Genomic DNA, 23,292 nt, shown 5'->3' on the forward strand with positions numbered 1-23,292 from the left:
CTAATTCCTCTCTAGATATGCATTTCATCGTAAATTAGATAATTCAATCTTTCTTCTTACATTGATATTGATGTGTGTGCATCATTAAAAAAGAAACAGAATCCTTTTTTCCAGGCATCAATAAAAGTAGTGAGATATTTTCTGTAAAGCAACTTGTGTGGTTAGTTCTTGTACCTTCATTACAACTTTGGCACTTAGAAATTAAGCATTATTTTCCAGTTTCATGCTATAACTACAAAGCTGTTAAGTTTTACACTATGTACTGCTGTAAATGTCACTCACAGTCTGTGCATCAGAAAAACTGGGAGCAAGCTTGGGTTGAAGTATTTTCTCTTGAGTTCCTTCTACCAGTTGATGACTGCTGTTGCTACCCCAAACGTAAACTTCACAGGTCTCAGAAACAATGGGAGCATCACCCGTTTGAATGCTGTCAGGGCTGGCACATGTTCTTGAGTAGTCTGACGCCATTCGACAAACCTATTAAAAAGAAAGATTTATTACACAGTATATTTTCATTTATCTCCCTATAATAACAGTGTTTGATGCAACTTAAATTTCCTCTTGGTTCAACTCTGCCTAAAACACAAATCAGCACCTTACCATCAGTAACTTGTCCAAATTATTTTGTTTTTCTGCATCTTAGCTTTTCACCTTGTTTTGGCCTTCCTCTTCTGCTCCAGGATAACTCCGTAGAGACTCAACCCCATCCAAACACACACATCAACCATATGTAAAGTAAAGTACAATTACCTTAAATTCAAGACATACCTCTTCAAATAAACACAGAGCCGCCTCGTAAAGAGAACATAAGCCATCAGATGTTCTAGTTGGCTCTCTCCATTGACTCCGGTCAGCAGATGATCCCTACAATTTTTAAATGTTATTGTGAGAAAAATGCTTCCATACGGCAACAGTGCTACAGTACAAAACACAGTAGGGATTTGTTCTTAGAGTATGTATGACATCTCCATACATTTCAGGGTAACAAAAATGTGACAAGTGTTGGTTAAACATTCTTATTTATTCATTTTTGTGAAAATACTTGGGTTTAGAGTTAATTTTTCCTAATACAGTTTTGTTCTTAAATGCATTTTGTGTTCATTTTAAAGTGCTTATTAGTTAAATCATAAATCAGTAACCATCATTATTTTTATGTTCACATTACCTCTACAATTTGGTTTGCAATTTTATATCTAGTTAAAAAAAGAAAACACACACACAAAAACAACAGATAAAGTTCAATCCTGCTACTGCCACACTTCTCTCATGGTCACCCTTAGGCTGCAAAAATACGGAACCGAACAAACAATTTGTTCTGGCAATCCACTCTCTCTCCCTTCCATCTTGCAAAAGACACACATCCTAGCATGCTATGAGTTTGTGAACTGTACGCCAGACTCCTTCACTGCTATCATATAGATGCTATACATCATTCCTCAGTCAAAAGAATAAAACTTACCTAACACAGCGGGCTTACATTCCTAAAGAAAGCATATTTTAACAACAGAATCTGTGTGAAGAAAGGATACTCTGCTACTGACTAATGTGAAAAGAGAACAGACTACGTTCAGAATTTTAAAAGCCCTATTAGAATCAAAGCAACACTTTAAAGAGTTGGTCCAATCTAGAATTTGACACAAGTCCTCCATTAAAATACTGAATAGCAGTAATAAAACTACAAATAGCTCTACTCCTTCCTATAAACATGAACATAAACTGAAACATAAACAGTGTATTACTAACTTGTGTTACTGTATGGCTAGAATTCGTCATTTTTTTTTCCTATAGTTTAATAATAGGATTTCAATAGTCTGCACAAAGGAAACTAGGGCTGCTCATCAACCACTCTAGAAACAGAATTTTGTATTTAAATTTTTAATTTTTAAAAAAATTACATTTATTAGTAAGTATTAGAAAGTTGAGAGAAGAAAGAAAAATAACCGCTTCAGGGAAAAAGTCATTCCCTGTTTCAGTGAGCATATGAGGCAGAAGCTTACTACAGCTTTCGATTGCGCACTGTGCAATGACTTCATAGCTTTAAAAAGAATATTCATCTAGGATCAAAAGCAAGCATTCAACAGACAAAGCAAGCCATATGCCTTATTTACAAACAATTTAGTCCATTTTCTTAGGGTATAAGTTTCCGAGCAGTAGGAGAAATGCTAAACATCTCAGATCTTACTGATTCTCTAAAACTGTATAAACAGAGAGGTGAAACTTTGAAAAGGTGTATTGCAAAACTTTGCATTGTGAACAAATTCAACAAAGCAAGCCTTAGAAACAATTTCATACTTTCTAACTCTTTTGTTGTCATCTTATCTTAAATATAAAATGCAAGTGGATTGGAGGATGTCCCTGATTTTTTCCTAAAGTTAAATGTAACATTAGAAGTCACAAGACAGGAATTACTATGTTTCATCTCCTGTACCTATGAAGAAATGGGTGGGAAGAGAGGAAGAAAAACATGGTGGATAACAAAAGAATTACTGCAAAAAATATTTCAAGTGAAACTTTTTTTTTAAAACATGTTAAAGCAACTTATTTAATTAAGAACTGCCACATATGGCATTCAGTGCTGAGAAACTGTGTTTAAGTTAAGAATGCATCTGTATTTGCTAGGTAGAAAAATTAAAGCTGGTATACCTACCAAAGACCGTCGCATCTGCATCAATATACTCATAAAGCAATCAAAGCTGATCATCCCTTCTGGGCTTTGCAGCATCTTGGTCTTCTCCATGCTGTTTACTACAGCTGAAGCACTTAATGCCATTTCTATCCATTCAAGAAGGTATCGCAGGGAACCTCGCTGGGCAGCCAAGCCAAGAAGCAATTCAGACGCTAACCTACGACCTAAAGTATCTGCCCCAGAGTTTGGAATTGTTACTCCTTTAAGAAATGTTGTTACTTGTGATAAACAGTCCAACCCCATCGGTGGAATTTTGCTTTCATTTGCTAAAGATAGAGGTGGTAAAGAGCTCACAACTTCTATTGCAGTATGGATAACATCATTGCAGAGACTGAGGCCAGGTCCCGATGCTGGCATCATCCAGCTTTGTCTCAGCAGTGCAAACAACAAGCTTAATCCAGTCCGTACCCCCATTTCTATAAGTGCATCTGTACTTGACCGAGGACGTTCACTGACAGAATGCACATCTGTTGATCCAGAACTGCTTTCTGGTGAATGCTGCTGTTGTTTCACCTTACCCTTATCGTGGTATTTGTTAGAAAGTGCATAGAAGACACGCTGCAATACAAGGAGACGTTTTCGAAGTGCTCCAGCAAACGGAGAGTCTGAGCATACCATCTTAGCCAGTGCCAGCTGGCTGCTAAGAAGAGCATCCAAATAGTGGTCCTGTTCATCGCTAGATAGAGATTCCCGCTCAAAATCCGGAAGCTGAGGTCCTTTGAGGCACAGAACCTGCTGGGGCAATGGCACTACTTCTTTATTGCTAACTAACTTAGCGTACAAGATAGAAACTCCCTCCCTTGTTGCAATAGATTCACTGTCTTCTGTGATCCAAGAGCTGTTTAGATGTTCAAGCCATTTCAGCTTCACAGGTGGGACCATAGCTGCCATGTTGGTTTACTCTTTTGCCATTAGGCCTAAAGATGAAAAAAATAAACAAACATGTAAATAGGTGTGCATTATTATCTACTAAACTTACTAATCACACAGTAGGACAAATCCTAATAGTTCTTCAATAAAGCAAGCAGCAAAAAAGTTTAATCACCAAAGATCATCAAAGTTGCACCATTTTGCCCATATTGCAAGAATCTGGAATTCAGAGCCAATACTAAAAGTTCAGGAGTACTGTAAAAACGACATTTTCCAGATTAATTTTGAGCTTTGTTTTAAGCAAGTACATGGACATGCAATTTCCTTAACATGCTGTAAGAACTGTAGTAAGCGTCTACATATTTTCTAAATCCATATGCATAAAAATTAACACAAAGCAAATTTAATTCTGCTATAATTCAATGAAAGTACACTTCTAAACTTCTTGGGGAAAATAAATATTCTCTTTGCAGACAGGACAACGACCTCAACAAATGCACAAGATCATACACAACTGTGCACAAGTGAATGGAATACCAGTGTAAAACTTGACAACAAACAAGACTACTAATTCAGGCCATAGCTAAATGCTCAACCTGTCAAGCATACTCTAAGTCCTGCTGTCACAAGCCATTCTCTCCACTTCCTACAGCAAGCTAGAGATCTCCTTAAAACTCAGGTCAGAATGTTAAAAGGAAACCAGGACAGATGATTTTAAGCCACACGAGGGTGGCACATTAGGAAGATCCGATTCATTCGGTGAATAGGCTCTTCAGAGCCAAATACGCATTACAGCTACTCCAAGTAAATTTAAAGTATCAAATATTATGTATATCATTATATTAATGTGTTTCATAATGTGTGACTCTGAGAGTATTCAAAGCTCTTAGGAAGGATTTTAAGGAAGGGATCACAAACAACATAGAGGTAAAGAACAAATTTCACAATGAAACACTTTTCCAGGACAGTTCTAAGTTGGTTGCCAAACCAACTTGACAGCTTCCACCATTCTTTCAAATCAAACACGTCAGTGAATTTAAGAAATCTTTTTCTGCTGACAATTTTAGGGGAGAAAAAAAAGAAAAACATATTACACCCTTTTATGTAGATTCAAACTCAATGAAGCATTATGAACGAATTGCTACAAAATTCTTGTGATTCTGATGGTTAAAATGCAATTCCTTGCCACATACCACAATGCTTTTTTTTTTTTTTTTTTGGCTAGCACTAGCCCCAAAATACACCTCTCTTCTGCTTGTTGCACCACCTGAACCCAAGTCAACCTATGTAGGTAAGTGGAAAGATACCTTTTTTCCTTTTAATTCCCTCAAGAGACAGAATAGGGTCCGAGTTCTACATAAACAGTCAAAACCTCAGTTAGAAAATCCTTGTGTGAAACTCAAATGCTTTGATATCAACCCACTTACAACCCATCGTAAGTGAAAGGTAGTTTTAAGGCTATCAGTTAATTAGAAAGGACTGCATCTTTTGTTCGCTGTTTTAAAATTCCAGTTCTAAAATAAATGACTGAATGGAAAAATTACACTTAACCATCTTACAGAAACTCAGACCTTTTTGAAACTTAATCTGAGTGCATCAACTTTCAAACTGAACATGGCAACACGTTTAAAACGTGTAAAACCTTTAGAAGGGAGTATACAGTGTTGGCATAGCAGACTATTTTCTGTACACAGTCCTTCTCTTAGGATGATATGCAGTCTTGTAAGTCCCCCAAAGCTCAGTAACAGTAAATCTTAACCATACCACTCAAAGTGGAATTGTAACCATTAAAAATGCTCAGAAAGGCGTCTTTTATGGTCAAAAACATACAGTATCATTAGACAAATAATGCTGTAATAAGCTAGTTTTAAAAATTAAGGTGTCAAAAGTGTATAGAGGAACTGTATGTTCTAAAAGAAGCTACATAGAGAAGACAAAAGTTGGAGGAAAAAGAAAAAAATCAAGTTAGTATCTAGTTAAGTTTTGCAGAAATCATTCTTTATTTATCTTGAAACCAACAATTTAATATTTTGATGAACTAGTTGGCAAAACAATGACAATGCAAAGTACAGAGGCACCTCTATCGCTGTAGACAAGTATGTCGCATGGAGAGAACTGTATGCAAATGAGAAATAATAAGATTAACAGCTTGAAATTTAATAGTAAAACACGCAAGCTTACACAATTGTGGAATAAAAAAATTCTCCCATAAGTAGAGAACCTATCATTTGAAAATGCAAAAAGTAGGAACAATCTAGTGACTCACAAAAGGATTATGAGTCATGAAAGAGACCAAATACATGCCTGAGTGGCATTAATGAGTATTTCCAGAATGGTTTGGGAAGGATAGGGTAAGGGAAGCATTTTTACACAATGTTACAAAATGCTAATCAGTTGGATGCCAGCTGGAATTCTGGAAATGATTTCTGTCACCTATATCCTGACTGCAAAAAAGACTGACACTGGATCACACAGAGAAAAAGACTATTCTTCTGATCTAGCCTGAAGAGAAGACTAGGATTGTGACCTTTTAGCATAGCAAATCAAAAAATAAAGAAACAAAAAAACTCGCAAAAACTACTACAACAACAAAATTGGTCTACAAATTTGGCAGGGAAAAAAAAGAGGGTGAGGGGAGTGACTAAGTAAGCAAAAGGAAAATACAGGCATAAGAACAAAAGGGTGTGAAGCAACCACAAATGAATTAAATCTGAAAGCCTCATAAATCTGTTCCCAGTTAAGTTCTGCAATGACTCTTTAATATAAGTAGACAACACTTTTAAAATGGAGTATAATAAATTCTGGTATACAACTCAAAGAATTTTCCTAGTCTCACATTTTCATTCTGCTACAGAAACATTTATTTCAGGCTAACAAGATGACCTTCCCTGACGAGCTTTCTATTACAAAACCAAATCCTAAGTAATCTGCAACAAGAACACGAAGTCAAATTTGTTCCAATTTTGCTATATTTAGAGTTATATATACATCTTAATTATTTAGAAAGTGCCTAGTGCTGTCCTACTGACTGACTGCTTTCTGACAGACAGATGAGGATGTATGGGGAAACACTGATATCAATGTAGCAATGCAAAGCCCTTTTTTGTCATGACACACAGCATCTCACCATAATTCACTTCTTCCAAGTATTACAGAATTGTATTTTAACATTAACATTTTTATTTGACCTGGTTACAGTTTTCAAAATACATACAACTAGCATTTACTTGGAAGACAGGTAATTCAAGGTTCAGATGTGGAGAAATAAAATGCTGCAGAATTGTTAAGTATCAGCATTACAATGATTTAGCCTGTGCTGAATCATGCAGTGGGTGACCATGCTCCTGCATAGTAGTATTCTTCTCCTCTAGGATAAAGGAGCATACTTTATCCTATACCACAGAGTAGCTTTTCTGACCAAAATGTAAACTGCTGAGCAGCTCACACCTCTCATATAGTAAGAAGAAATTCTACAAAACAACAAACAAACAAACAAAAAACAGGGAAATAAAACTAACAGTAATCTCCCCAAAAAACAAAGTGACATTTAGAACTCCCACACATATGGTTTAGAGCTCAGAAATGGAAGTTATGAATATTTTCAAAAAAATTATTCCAACCAACCCCATGAACGTATGCCACTAGTACCCAGAGCCAAGCTGCCGCAGAGAGCAGTGGTTGCACTGTCTGAAAGTGTTGGCTTAGCGAAACTCGGCCAAGATACAAGCGAAGCCTGCACTAGGAGAGCTTCTTAGCAGGGTTACTAGCCCAAGCCCAACACCACGTTGATGCAGTCATGCAGTTTCCAAGTTCCAAGCTAGTTCACAACTTTTGCAGCAGCATGTACAATAAAACTTTTCAGTTCATCCTGTCCCATTATTTCCTTTCATCTCATGATTTCAGGCTGTTCAATGAACACTTAAGACTAAAAAAATGAAAGCCATATGGTTTTGGAGTAACTAGCTTTCAGAATATCCACTTAATTACAAATTAAGGAACGGCTTAATTTCCAGATCTTATCCATTGTTCTGGATCCCAACCCTGGCATTAAGCAAGAGAAATCTATAGAAGAATGTAAGTGCAGTTTGCACTCAGCATGCCATTTTTATATGCACACCATATAGTTCAAAAACTCTACTTCTGTCTTACTATTTTTAGTGTTCTCTTGCAATCTAGAGGCATTTTATTTAGTGCTTTGCAAATGGATTTAGGATTTTTTTTTCTGACTTTAGTGGATATATTGCAATTAAATGGGTATTTTTGTGTTGTCTTGCTTGCTTAATATTTTTTACACTTCCATAAACACAGAATTTTCAGTAGACAGCTTTTGAACCCAGCAGCAAAAACCTAACCCAGGAGAACCACATGCATGGGAAGTAACAATGAAGCCATTAAAAACACCAGAGTTCCTTAGTTATTGTTTATACAACAGTCCATTGCTGCCAAGGTAAAAGCATTGGTAACGTGACAGAAAACTTGTCATTCTGAAAACGAAAGCTGAGCTTGAAAAACTCCCATACAAGAAGGCACACCGATAGCAACCACTGAGTCTAAGGTTCTTCTAAGACTGAGAAAATGTAAGAAATGCAGTGGAATAAATCTGAAGGTAACTAAAACTGCCTCTGTATCCTGTCTAATAGCTCTGAATTCCAAGATTTTTGGTATATAGTCAGAAACCAATCTAGAAAACCTCCGTATAAGAGCTGATTCAATGATTAAAAAAATTATTCCAGGAACACGTCTAAGTAAGTGGAAACACTAATTATGCATAGCTGATGAAGGAAGCTTTGTTACACGAAGAGCAAACAAGTAACACTGAAGATAGCAAAGCAAAAACATAAGGATGAAACCACCTTCAGCAAAACCTGTGGTAAGCTCAAAGGTCATCTACGTTTCTCATAAATATTATATTGAGGAAAGAATTCACATATTTCGTATCCAATTTAACAGCTGCCAAGAAAGCAGTTTTCCCTAACAAGTGCTAGGAGGAAGACTCAGAAACCTATGAATACTACTGGCAGTTCAAAAATAAAAAGAAAGAACTGCTGCCAAGCAGAAGATGAAGGAAAAGGGATTTGCCCGCTACCCTCTTACACGCTACTGCTAAGGTTGGGGGGAAATGATGCTGAATAGCTTTGTGAGTCACAGGCAGTGCTGTAGACTCTACAACTAAACTGATTCAAAAGCTTAGATTCATCAAATACTCTACTAGAATATTTGCAGGATGAAGAACAAAGCTGTTAATTACCCTTCACTTCAACTGAGACACTAAATGCTATTTTTTTTTCCTTTTAGGTCACATGAAAGGGAGTGAAAAGAAAAGAACCTTAAAATGAAACTTGTGAAAAGAAGAGAAATATAATCAAGGTGGCTTTCTTCCCTGAGCTAAAAGGAGAGTAGGATATTTAAATAACAAAAGAAAATATGCTTAAGAGAGCTCTCTTCAATATTTCATGAAACATGGAACTTAATTAGAGCATAGGATGGATTTTTTTAGGATAGGATAGGATGGAGCATAGGTGGATTTTTTTTCTCTGCATCAGTCCACCATTTAAAACGCACACACCAAAGAGGAGTCCACAACTTGTGAAGCTGTACCATGAAGCATGGGTCATCCCCATGTTTCAGGTTTGTGTTTAGAAGCACAAAAGTACAAACCACCTACCTCTAGTCTGTTCAGAGCTTTCCCCATTGTATCCGGTGAGACCCCACCTGCAGCACTGCGTTCAGTTCTGGGGCCCCCCATGTAAGCAGGACATGGACCTGCTGGAATGAGTCCAGAGGAGACCACGGGGATGCTCAGAGGGCTAGAGCACCTCTCCCATGAAAACAAGCTGAGCGAGTTGGGGTTGTTCAGCCTGGAGAAGAGAACGCTCCGCTGAGACCTTAAAGCAGGCTTCCAGCACCTAAAGGGGGCCTACAGGAAAGCTGGGGAAGGATTCTTTGTCAGGGAGTGCAGTGATAGGACAGGGGGTAACAGCTTTAAACTGAAAGGGGGGTAGATTTAGATTAGATATGAGGAAGAAATTCTTCCCTACAAGGGTGGTGAGGCTCTGACCCTGGCTGCCCAGGGAAGCTGTGGCTGCTCCATCCCTGGAAACATTCAAGACCAGGCCGGATGTCGTTTGGACAGCCTGGGCTGGTGGGAGGTGTCCCTGCCCATGGCAAGGGGCTGGAACCGGGTGATCCTTAAGGTCCCTTCAAACCCAAACCATTCTTTGATTCTATAAACCAAGTATTAACTATAACCAAACATACAAATTACCACATGCTATACACTCAAACTGTAAGCTCAGGATGAAGTTTTGACTACTTGCAATAATTAGTAAGCAAAAAAAAAAAGTAGATAAAAGGCTGTATTTCAAATTCAATTAGATCGAGTTAATACGGATTTTGAATGTTATGAAATTATATAAATAAATGGCCGGCATGCATTTTCACATGGTCAAGAACTCAGAGAATGAAAGTTCACCATTAATGTAATTTCTCCTTTTCCTATATATTTCTGTTCATCTATTTACTTACATGATGATTTAAAGAGCTTCTTTTTTAGACAGTGCTACATCTAGGGAAAAAAAATTAGAAAAAAAAAACAAAAAACATGAGCCTGCATGTATTTGGCAGCAAAACAGAGTAAATGCTAATAATATTTAATACATTTATCATTTTCCCCTTTGAGTTAAAATAGAGAAAAAGAGGAAAGGTACCGTATTTCGGGGGGGGGGGAGGGAGAAGCCTGCAGTGGCCTAGTAAGCCTAGAGAATTTAAAATATTCTGTGTTATTACAAGGCTTTGTTTTCTTAAACTGAAAATGATTCAGCCTGAAATCAGACACCTATAACAGCTCTCTTAAAATATTCATTTTTTGAGATCTAAGTGTGCCTATATGAACTAATAAACCACTTGCATTATAATGTGGAAGGCCTGTTGCCTTCATTAAGAACAACAGATTAAAAAAAGTCAGCTTTCTTTTAAGATTCAGTTTATATCGCTAATAATGTAGGCCAAACAGTAAATACTTTTACAGAGGAAAAAATGTATTTTTTCTACCTAAATAAGAACTATACCTGTATCTTAAGATGTAAATAATGTTCATCTCTTCATCACCACAGTAATTTAAACATTCAGAGACTAGAACTTGACCTTGCAATTAATCCCAGCTTGTTTATTTCATACAGTACAGTTTATTTTACACAGCACCATGCCAATGACTGCATGAATGTATGAACAATACTCTGATGGAAAATTGATGTAGCAGATATAACAAAACAAGTATTTCACAACAAATATATGAACACGGATACATTTTTTGTATATATTTATAGTAAATACTATAAATGTTACAGTATTTCATGTATATGCATCTGAAGCAGGCGTAAGTTTTGGTTAACATTTCTTTCTTTCTTTCCAGAGGGGAGTAATTCTTTCAAAATGTCGCAGTTAATATCAAAATGAAATTAAGGGAAAAGTATGTAAAATGTGTTTTTTAGTATGTATCTATACAATGTGCCATACAAAAGTTAAAATGGGACTATAAAGTAAGTTTTCCAGCCAAATATTACCATCTCCTAAATTACTAAAATGTGAACAAAGCAAACAATTAAGAGTTCTTAGTTAGCTCAGATGACTGTCAAATCCCTAAGATTTTTTTTAAGTTCCCAAACGCTGTAGTAAAAACCTAAGAAGTTTTTGTTTTTTCTCACTTTGAGGTAAGTGGGATAGCTTTGATCAACTTCAAATACATGTATAAGAACCACTCACTAAAGGCAAAAAAAAAAAAAAAAAACACAAATAAATTACGAAATAGATTATTAATAGGAATTCTCAATTTCAACACAGTCAAAGGACTTCCGAATGTGCAAAAAGCATGTAAATATTCCTTTATTCCAATACAGGGAAAGAGGGTGGATATATTTTTTTATATATATAAAAAAAAGTGGACTTCTGCATGAGGTTGAAGGTCAAAGCTGAGCTTACTGGGAAAGACTGCTCCTGGACAGAGTGTATACGCAACCTCTCAAAAGCAATTTCCATAGTCTCACCTTTCCAATTCAGCTTGGAAATTATAGGAGATACTTGAATTTGTCATCAAAGAACTGCTTCCATGCAGCTGAGCAAATTTATCCTAATATAAGTAAACAGGAAGTTCCCTTCTAGGATTTAGGTTTTAAAAAGATTACTAAGAAAGTGTTGTTGTGTATAGATCTAAGAGAAAGATTAATGTGAAAAATAAAAGAAAGATGGAGATTGCACAGAAGCCACAGGAACTGATTACAACACGCACTGTAGCTTCTTTTTGAGGGAGAAACAGGACAAGGAACCACTCTAGCTAGGGAACACCAGAGAGAGAACTCTAATTTCCTGCAGGAAGAGACTTGGGTATGACAGTTGAGGAAAGAAAAAGTAGGTTTTTTATTTTTTATTTTTAAAGAAGGTTTTCCAAAAGATTGTTAATAAGTGGAAGACAGGAATATTATCTTATTGGTTTAGAAAGCAAAGTAACAGTACAATTTCCCCATACAATTTGTTTTCCCAGTCCTTAGCAAACACATGCAATTCATCAATGAACAGAAACCACCTAAAAAATGCGGAGGGGAGGAACTGATTTTAGGGGTTTTTTATATATACATATATATATATATATTATGATCCCCAACTCAGTGCTTCTACCTCATTGCCAAATGTGGGCACTCATCGTATTGTATCAAAAATTTTGACAATAATAAAAGCCTACAGATATAGGAAGGAAGAAGGTATAGCTGTGCCCAGATCACTAAAAGGTAAAACTGAAAATACACACGAACAACTCAGAAATGTAGTTAAATCAATGTAGCTAAATCAAATATAAAGCGATTTCATGATGTTTGTGTATACCTGAATCTTCCTGCTCAATTGTTGTTTTACAGCTTTGTGCTTTCCTCCCTGCTTACAAGACCTGAATAAATAAACACCATAATACAGGAATAAAAAAGCAAAACGGACCGTACATAAACTGTTGTCAAATGGACATGATAAACAGAATATATTTTAACCTAGTCTGTAGATATCACTTGTCCAGTCCATGGAGATTTTCAAACTTGTAAAAATGATGCTTCAACTAACACACTTGCAACTTTCAAAGCTTTCTACAGCTCATGAAAGCCTATCCCTCCCCTTACTTTTCTTTTAAATAGTAGTAAGACTTTCCGATAAGCACACTTGGATTGCATTTTTGCAAGCCTGCATGCAAACAGAACTCAGAGCCCAAATATTTTCAAAATTCCAAGTAGATTTAAGAGATTTTGCAAATATTTCTTTGGCAATCAAAAATACTAGAAACATTATAGCCTGTACAAGATCAATCTTTTCCACTGGCATCTCAGTATAAGTTACACAACTGAAGGAAGGTTTGACTATCAGGTTACCATCGTAAACTCTTACAATTTTAAATGCATATAAAGCACAGAAGCCTCTTCTTACTTGAAGATTTGGAAAATGTCATATTCTTCTGCTCAGAAAAATCATGGCATGCCAGCCAGAGAAATAAGAGAAAAGAATTGTGTGTTGTAGGCAGCAATACTATGGATCACCAGTAACTTAGTACAATGTTTCTGGAGAGAAAAAAGATAGATATTATTATTTGTAATTATAAAGGGATTTGAGCAATGCTTATAATGGTAGAAGAATGAAATTTAACATTCTATCCAAATTTTACATTAGCTAATTATATTTCTCCCTACAGTATCAAATGAATAAAATGTATTACTCTTCACTTCCTGTATAAATAATGTATTACATATAACACAATTAAAAAATGCTTCAACAGTCTATCCCCAAAGGCTAGAAGATAGGCAGAGCTGGAAAGTTATTTTAGCATTTATGAAGGGCTAAGTTATAATACTGCCTGTCAAAAACAGGATTAATTTCTGGAAAAGTATTTGCAAGGTAACAAAAATAAGGTAACAAAAACAAACAAACAAACATCTAATTATGATCCAGAAGCTTCTACACTCTGGAAAGAGAAAGACAGCACCACCTGATCAACCACAACCTGAGAATCAATATGCATAAATTAAGATACAGTGTCTTCACTCAGTGTGAAGAAAATACATTTTCTTAAACCAGTGAATCTAGGACATGCACTGAAGATACTAATACGGTCAGAATTTAACAAAGCCAAATGTTACCTTTTTTTTTTTTTTTTTTTTTTTTTTTAACTTGGTTTGACTACAGGGGGAATCGAGCACAGACAAAAACAACTACTCTGGCAGAAGCTAAGTGCTCAGACTCTTAGAACTGCTACAAAAACAGTTGAAAGCTTTTATTTTCTGCAGAGCTCTTGAAAAACTGCCTGTAGCTACAAGGTTTCAACCCTTAGACCTCCTAAAAATCAGAAGTTCTCACAGAGTTTCACAAGTGCTCACTCTCCTTTCTGTAATTAACAATTTCAGTGAACTCTGTAAGATGCTGATGGCATTTAACTTTATTTTACAGGAACCTACCTACAAAGGCATGCAACACTAGAAGCTAGAAGTCTGCACCGTCAAATAAAAGGCAGCAACCACCAAAACTAAAGAGCACACAAGGAACTCACTGTGACATTCACATGCCTGGATTCTGTTTACTGCCTCACTGTAATGATATACTACCTTTCTCCAATGGATTGGTAAATATATTTTCTAAATTGAGTCCAAGAAAAGCAAGGCTTTAACAAATATGCAAATTTGTGTTTTTCTGAAGGATACAGCTCCTCAGTGTGTGTTCACTGACATAATCTTTCTCAAGTTTGCAGCACTTTCATTTACTACTTTCAGCATGAGTAGTGCTAGAGTAAACTGTGCTAGAGGTATTTTAAGCATGATGTCACCTGGGTGGTTTCTGACAAGGATTAGAAAATTTAGTGTTTAAAAAGATGGCAGTCAGGGTGCACTACAGCTCTTAGTCTTGGTAATAGAAGTTTAATCTGTGTTTGCAACTGTGAGAAATAATTTCTGTGGATAGGATAGAAAAATCAAGCTTTTTGTGCCTTACGCAAAACTCAAAAACAAATTCATTAATCAGGTAATTCTACTAGCCCATTAAGAAAATAATCCAGTTCATTCTCTGAAAGTTAATACTGACTGTTCAATGGTAACACGTTTATATTGCTAAAAACTTCCTTTTTCTCCAATGTTATTTTAGGTAAGTTCTGAAGAAAGCAGAAGTCCCATATACATAGCTGATCACAGGCCTGGAACAGTTAATTTATTTTAAATATAACTGAAAAACTGATGCAATAGGCTTCTATTTACTGCCTCACTGTGATGATAATATACTTCAATTACAGAAGTGGAATCTCTTCAAACTTGCAACATACTAGTTTTGTAGCATGAGCACTTAGAACCCTTATATACTATTTTATATTCATTCAAATGAATGTAACATTCTTGCCACTAAACCTAAGTCTTTACCTAAATCTACTAAATTATTATCTCAATGTTCTGAGCAATTCCTAACAAGGCTATGATGCACAAAAGAATGTGATTATTTTTATTTCTTCCCTGCACCGTCAGCTGAAAACAAAGACTCTCTCTTTGCACAGAGGCAATGCATACCTCTGATCATCAGTTTCACCCATCCTTCTCCTGCTCCCTCTATTGCTGTATAATCATCTGCACTGACACAATGACGTAAAGATGCATGTCTCTATGTCCATCTGCATGACATCTCCAGAACTGAACGTGGAATGCAAGATACTGATGTATCTTGAATTCAAGCTACTGATGTATCTTGAATTTATACAGCTGAAGGGCTGTTTACTGGTTTTGCTGAGTTCCAGTCCTAACAATTCCTAACATTTCACAGAATGCCATATCACCTCAAATTCCTCTCTTTCATGCTTCTTACTTAAGAGGCACACAAAGTCCCTGTAAGAACCATGCTTCATGTTACCAACTGTTACGATGCTGCAATTTTTGCAATTCTTAACTAAGTTTTACAGTTTGAATGTACAAATAAAAGTTTGATTTTCATTTCTTTATTAATAAAGGCATATTTTTATTTTATTTTATAACATAGATAAGGTATATATTTGCACATATATATTACACATATTATTTTTGCATTTATATGGTTTTATTCATTTATATATACAAACAATATATATATATATATATATATATATATACACACACACATATATAAAATACACACATACATATATTACATTCCTTAGCAGCAGATACCAGGGCTCCAAACCACATTTTTTTCTTGAAAGACTTATTCAGAAACCAGGAATATATAAAATTAATTTAAATCCTGCCTTCAAGAATAAATTAAATGCATGATTTCAAGCAGGAATCTTTCCCAGGCACGTTTTGCTTTCATGCAAAAAGCAGCACGAACTTAACTAACTCAATAGAACCCCTATAAATTCTTACAGGTACTGAACTTTCCTTGAAGTACCTAGTTTCTATGGCTCTGAAAGTAAGAATCTAGACAAGAAAATCTCAACAAATGCAATGTGTTTTCTGAAAGCATTAAACAATACAGCTACTAGACAAAGATTTCCCAACTCATTGATTCAGAGGACAGAAATGAAACTAACACAGGCCAGCTTCACACCAGTGGTTTCTGAAGAAAGCTACAGAAATTTCTGAAGACTTCAGCTTAGCAGGAGATAACTACAACTACTGAAGAGGTACTGCGAGACATGAGAAGTTAATCCAAATGACTATTTTGTAGCTCTGCTTAACTTGGTGGACCCCCACATCTGGATTCTCTCAGATCATTTGAACGGCCTACAGTGTGCATCAATGGCATTATACAGTTCCAAGATGAAGACCATGACTTCCTTATATACCGTGAAGTGCACTGTAGACACAGACACTTGCAGATTCCTCAGCAGTTACCACAAGGACAGAGTTCATCTATCTTTTATTGTAGGCCAACAATGTAAAACCTTCAAACACAAAACCTACAAGATATTCAATACTGCTCATAGCCAGGGTGAAATGTGATTGTTCAAACCAATACTAACAGAACAAAAGGTTGCCTAAAGAGTTATTTTTTCAGTATTTTAGAATCACAGAATGGGTTGGGTTGGAAGGGACCTTAAAGATCACCTAGCTCCAGACCCCTGCCAGCCCAGGCTACCCAAAGCCCCATCCAGCCTGGCCTTGGGCACTGCCAGGGATGGGGCAGCCAAAGCTTCCCTGGGCAGCCTGTGCTAGGGCCTCACCATCATCAGAGTAAAGATTTTCTTCCAAAAATCTAATCTAAGCCTACCCTCTTTTAATTTAAAGCCATTACCCCTTGTCCTATCACTACAGGCCCTTGTATTTTAGTCACACCAAAAAGTACTGTAGACCACTGTACGAGACAATGCTCCTGAAATGTTCTTTTTGGACAAAACAATCTACGCTCATTGTCATGCCAGATGTGAGGTGAATGGGAATCTACATGTAACAGTCATGGGAACGAAAAGGAGAAAATGATAAACTACAAAATACTGACACTGAAGAGAAATTACTACATAGGAATAAAGAATTTAAACTAAATAGACAAAAAGAAACCTTAAAAGTAGAAAAAAAGAAAAAGGGAGAGATGCAAGATAATATGAGATGGACAGTAAAACAATGAAAAAAAAAATACATGGTCTCCTACAAATCTGGAGCAGCAAGACAAAAAGCACAAGCAATCAAACCAGGAAAAGCCAGAAAGAAAAGCTGTTACAGCAAGTTGGTTTTCATTCATTAAAGAGAAAAAAAAGGAAAAGAACTGACAATGTGACAATGAAATACGTACTAATTAAATGATTTGGTGGATGTCTCTACTGGTCACAATATCCACCATCTTTCTTCCTTTCTTGTATTAGCCTTCTGCTCAGCAGATGGAAACCAAGTTACTGATATTCTAATTTGGATTATTTCTGCAACCAGATATCACCTTTTGTTTCTAAACACTAAATTCTAACTAGCTTCATAATATTTGCCAGCTAAGCCATGCTGAAGTTCTAATGATACTCTTCCAACTTTGGTCTTTCCTACTGCATGATTTTCAGTTGTTCTAAGACTGTTTATTCCTTCCGTACCATTCCTACTCTTGAAACTAATAAAATCCTATGCTTTTAGCTGGTCAGTCCAAAAACTTTCTGGGAGACAGACAGGAGGACAAACTTATTTTTAAGTTGATGAGACATTAAATCTATTTGCTTTTTTGTCCTTATTTTTATATAGAAAATGACACAAACACCTAATAATCATGTTCCTTGAATATAAGTCATACTAAAACTTTGGGTGCCGTACAAAACGTACCCATACAAAAGAGAAAAAATTTATTATTTAGTACTCAGTGGAGAAGCCTACAAAAATCAATTTAACTCATTACTTCATCAGAGGTATAACAGTATATTAAACTAGAAGCTGAGAAAATATGAGAGGGTCAACATAACCATCAAAAGCAGGTAGTAAGCTGTGGAGCTGAGCAGCAGACACCCCCATCCACGCATAAAACACATGGCACCAGTTTGAGGAAAGAAAGGACCATGATCTTGCACTGGGAAAGGCCTGAAAACCCTGGTGAGGTCTTACCACTACCAGTCTTCCCCAAGGCACAATCACATCATGATTCTTCTAAGCAAAAGAAAGTTTTTGCTTGAATCAGCCTGTTAAACTTCTGAGAAAATTGGTGAGTTATTTTTCCAGCTACTGTTTAAAACTCTTTAATGAAGAATAATTTTATGGCAAAGTTTGCTTCTTATAACCTCTACAACAACAACAAAAAGAACAGATAAAATAATGCATATTTTATTTCTTTTAAAAACCCTGAAAGGAGGAACACTCTTTGCACTAACAATTCTCTCACAGCATATGGCTATGACTTAAAGCAGAGAGGTGAACTGTATGACCTCCAGAAGTCACTTACAACCTCAACTATTTGATGGTCCTCTTATCATGTTTTTCAGTCACTTCTATCTCTGGAATACAGAGAGAGGTTATTCTATTTTATAATAGAATGGAGACCATTTTTACTTCCATACACATAAATACCATATTCAAGAGAGTAAAAAATGTACTCAAAGCTAGACTGGAACTTACATGCAAAATGACCACATTTTTCACTTTGCATTAATATTTTCATTTCTTGACTCAGAGTACTCCTAGCATAAGTAACTCAAAACCAAACTTTTGTTGTATAAATTTGTGCATTTATAAAGAAGTGTTTGATGTTTGAGGATGACAGTTCTATATTATGCACTGCTGGCAGCAATAATAATAATGATAATATCACTCTTCATGAAGACTCAGAACTGTTGGCTGTTCTTTAAAGAGTAAATTAATTCCAGCTCCCAGAGAGAACACGACTGCTTGAGCCACCTGAACGCAGTCCCAACTTACTTGATGACATCAGGTCAATCACAACAGGCAGTCATGGCCACGGAATATACCTGGCCAGTTCCCAGGCCACAACTACACTTGCTGTTGACTGGCAAATTCCATAGCCACTGCGTTCCTGGCTAAACTTTTTTTTTTTCCATCTTCAGAAGTTACACAGGTTACTGGGAAGTTACTAAGCTGCATAGTAAGCATCTGCAGCACACTACCAGCTACTTTAGCAGCCCTAGGAAAGGAGAGCTCCATTTTCTAAGGGCTAATTCAGATGTTTCAAGGGAGAAAACACCTAACAGATTTGAATTTTCCATATGAATGTCACCACTATGGAGACGGAAGGGAAAAAAACCTGCCAGCAATTTCAGGGTTTGAGTACTTCTGAGAACTAATCATGAGAAAGAAACGTAAGCAACAGAGTACTTACCATTCACTAACATTACTTTGACAACAGGAAGCTAAACCCATAGTAAACATATGCACCCTATATTTAGCTAAAATATACTAGTGCAAGATTTAAAAAAAAAAAACACTTTGAAGATAAGTATCTCTATGGTATCTAAATGAAGTCAATTTTATTGAACAGATAATGACTTCATAACAACCTACAATTGGAACTCAAATGTCTGCTCCACCAAAGTCTTCTCAAAATCCATATAACATGGCTCCATCCCTTGTAAGTAGAACAGGGATAAGAGTGCTCTCCTACCCCATGACAATTACAAGAATTACATTAGTCAAACTGAAAGAAAGATAGGAATACTGAAAACGAGCCCTAAAAAAGTATTCAAATGTATATTTTTTAATTTTACTACCAAAATATCACGACTAATTTCACATATGGGTTTTCCCCATCTGTAAAAACACTCCCACTATCATTAGCACTTTAAACCGTGCAAGGCACCACTGCGCTGTTTCCTTCAAAAAAGAACAAAATTATCTACCTGAAATTATGAAAGACAAAAAACAATTGAGATTTTTTGTCAGGGTGCTTAAAAGCCTTTCCTAATTAACCAATACCCATTTATTTGATTTCTGAAATAGAAGAAGGAAAAGCTTTCACTCGTAAACTACTGTTCAGTTCAAGGACAAAACGATTTTAAAAATGTGTGATTCTCCACCAAAAGTAAGTCGAAGACTTTATAACCCTATTATTCTTCAAAAACAACCAGATAAACCTTTCAGTACCTCCTTTACACAAATTGCAGAGCAAAATTTCATACTCGCTCCCCTTTGACTTCCAACCAAAAATACGTGATTATCTTTAATATTAAGGCAATGAATAAAATATACATAATACATTTAAACAAGAATGTAAGAGGAAAGTCTCAAATGTATACGGGTCTGTTTATGCTTGGAGAGAAGGAGCCTCAAGATGTTTCATTCTAAGGGAGAAACAATCACTGTGTGTAAAGCCACCTAAAAAACTCCTTCCAAGTGCAAGGACAGAGGAGACTGGCCATGCCCTTCGTGTGTCCTATGGCACTTCAATGTTGTGCAGCTTTGAATCTCTCATTCAAAACCAACAGACTCCTCTTAAGATACTGGAAAACAGTAGCAGGCTGACCAAGTATACAATCTACCTTTCCAGATTAAATGCCTATTAGATTTTTCACATGATTATCTGAGACTCAATCCTGATATCCAAGTCCCTGTAATCCCCCATTCCTAAGCAATGGAGATGGTCATAGAATCATAGAATAGCTTGGACTGGAAGGAACCTTAAACATGATCTAGTTTATATGGTACCTCAAAGAAGTAGCACTAAATTCATGATGTGTAAATGTATAGCTTCAGATTTTGTTATAAGTTAACAGAACACTTAGCTAGACTACAAATTTGATCAAGATCACAACACGATATGTACATACATGCATACATCATACGGTCCCAGCTAAAGCAAATTAAACAGTCCATGAAGCAACAATCAGCTTAAATATATAACATGAAGAACAGGTCTGAAACTACATAACGTGAAGATGCTTTTATCAAGTCCTCATAAGCCTCTCCTATGCAGCTTGTGAAAGGGAGAGACTGTAACAATAGGGTTTTGCCCCTAATGAACATGAAAAGCTGATTTTATAGAAAATACTCTACCTACTAAAAGAAAATAAACATATGCAGTTTTAAAAAAATCAATCTGCTAGAACATCACTTTATAATACAAAATAAGTCATCTCTAAGCAAAAGCAACCGCACAATTTTTCAGTATGGCAAACGGGAGCCAGCAAATAAGCCATGTGGAGACAATGCAGTTCAGATGACAGGTCAGGAGATGCACAGAACATCTAAGGTCATGCAGTTGACAGAGGCCCACATGACAAATTTCAGGCAGTATTTTGCAAGGCCAACCAGATACACCTAGGACACGCAGCCAGAGATGCACGTAATGCACAGCCATGCTACAACCGCATTCACGGGGCTCAAGGGGAAACAGTGGGCGCTCCGAGGCTCTCCGCCGAAGCAACACGCGGACTCTGTACGGCTTATACGGACTCGAAGGAGCACGAAGAGCGCTCCCCTCCATTTCCCACAAAGGATGGAGAGGTACCAGACACCCGCCGCTCTCTCGCCCTCGGCAGGGGAGCAGAGACTCCGGGCCGGCCCCGCCTGCCTCCCCCTTCTCTCCATCCCCGCCTGCGCGCTGCCCCCTCCCCGACGACCGCGGCCGGAGCTACGGCCTCCAGGCGCCCCCCGCCGAGACCCCCCCGCGGGGCTGCGGTTGCCCCCGGACGCACCCCGCGAGACGGCCATCGGGGGCCGGAGCGGCGCTGAGAAGCGCTGAGGAGAAGCACCCCCCCCTACCGCGCTCCCTCAGGCCTCTCGCCCCTGGCCCCGCCAAGGAGCGCGCCCGCCAGCCGCCCCCCAGCCGAAGGCTCACCAGGCAGCGCGGGGGACGGCACACCTCGGCCGGGGCTTTCCGCGGGGCCGGGACACTGGCCGGGGGCGAGTCCCCGCCCGGAGCCGCGTCCTCTCTGCGGCAGCGGCGGCGGCTTGTCAAAGAGAAAACATGACGCGGGCGGGGAGGGGGAGGCGGGCCGCCAGATCTCGCGGGGACGCGGCGCACGTCTCGCGATACGCCGCCGGCTTCCCCGCCTCCGCGCGCAGGGCCGGGAGCCGCCGTCGGCAGAATGCGAGGAGCCCGCGGCGGGGAGGGGAATGGGGGGGCGGCCGGGCCCGGCCCGGCCCGTCCCGAGCTGAGGCGAAGGGGACCGGGGGCAGCCCAGGGAGCCCCGGTGGGAAGCAAGGGGAAGGGGAGCCGGGACCCCCCCCACACCAACGCCTGTGTGCGGAGGGGTCTCGCCCCCGGCTGCTGGTGCCGGGGCTGTGAAGAGGGGGAGGAGAGGCGGTGGGGTGCTGGGGGGGAGGGGGCGCTGAGAGCTGCTTCTGCGTACCAGCCGTCAGGCTGAGAACACGTTAGGGGAACGGAGCACAGACGTGGAACTGAGGAGGCGAGTCTAACACAGGTAGTGGAAAGAAGAGAAAGGGATAGTGTGTGCCAGGGGTGCAGCAAAGGCAAAATGGGGCACAGCTGGAGAGGAGCAGGAGCATCCAAAAAGAAAGCTTCAGCTTAACATGAACAGGGTAACGAGAGTAAGAGTGGCACTGCAGTTGAAATTTTGGGTCTGAAGCAGTAAGAAGTAGATTACTGAGGCAGAGTTAACACACCAAGTCAGATTGGTAAGGCCAGACTGGCAAGAAATATTGATAAATTTTATATATACCCTTGGAAATTGGTTATGGTCCATCAGTGGTATGATGTCATGAAGTACTGTTAATGACTTTAAAGAAGCAGAAAACCCAACAAGAAAAGCAACAGAAAAACCTTCTGTTCAAGGAGAAATCGCGTAAGTATGGCTACATCAGCCCACGGCAGGAATAGGAGGGAAGCTGACAAAAATACAGGTGACATGAACTAGGTGAACAGGGGACAATCCTGTACTGTCTCTTCCACTAAAGGAGCTAGAGACTAACAAGTGGGACTGCAACTCAGACATGTCAACTTCCAAACAAGCAAGAGCGATTATTGCTTCACACACAACCATTAAGCTGTAGAACACTGTGCTGCAGAACACTTACATACCAGAAGTTTGTGGGATCAAAATGGTACTGGAGAAAAATAAGAAAGAAAACAAGTCCATCGCAGATTACCAAACACAGAGACATCCACTCTGGTTCAAAAAAATGCCTTGACCCACAGGCGACTGAAGGCCATAGATGATTAGAGGAAATGTTATTGTATGCTTAGTATTGTCTTTTCTTCCCCAGGCATCTTCCTTAGACACGTGGTGCTCAGGGACCAGTGTTCCCATCGTTATGTCCTCCCCCGGCATACCATCTGTTCTGCACCACTTGGTATAAGCTCCCCTCTCGGTCCCAAGGACACAA

At 38.2% G+C, this 23,292-nt stretch overlaps 1 protein-coding gene across 1 annotated transcript in view; it reads right to left on the reverse strand.

The window, feature by feature from the left end:
- The window catches only part of HERC1 (HECT and RLD domain containing E3 ubiquitin protein ligase family member 1), a 102,611-nt gene extending 80,658 nt beyond the window's left edge, over positions 1 to 21,953 (reverse strand). The window contains exons 1-4 of the mRNA XM_050713080.1: positions 21,785 to 21,953; positions 2,648 to 3,603; positions 769 to 864; positions 283 to 477 (exon numbers count right to left, since the gene is read on the reverse strand). Of these exons, the coding sequence (XP_050569037.1) occupies positions 283 to 477; positions 769 to 864; positions 2,648 to 3,577 (1,221 nt within the window). The 5' untranslated portion in view covers positions 3,578 to 3,603; positions 21,785 to 21,953. The remainder of the gene's footprint in view (positions 1 to 282; positions 478 to 768; positions 865 to 2,647; positions 3,604 to 21,784) is intronic.
- Between the last annotated feature and the right edge of the window lie 1,339 nt (positions 21,954 to 23,292).

Source organism: Cygnus atratus, chromosome 11 (assembly GCF_013377495.2).
Source record: "Cygnus atratus isolate AKBS03 ecotype Queensland, Australia chromosome 11, CAtr_DNAZoo_HiC_assembly, whole genome shotgun sequence".
NCBI classification, from domain to species: Eukaryota; Metazoa; Chordata; class Aves; order Anseriformes; family Anatidae; genus Cygnus; species Cygnus atratus.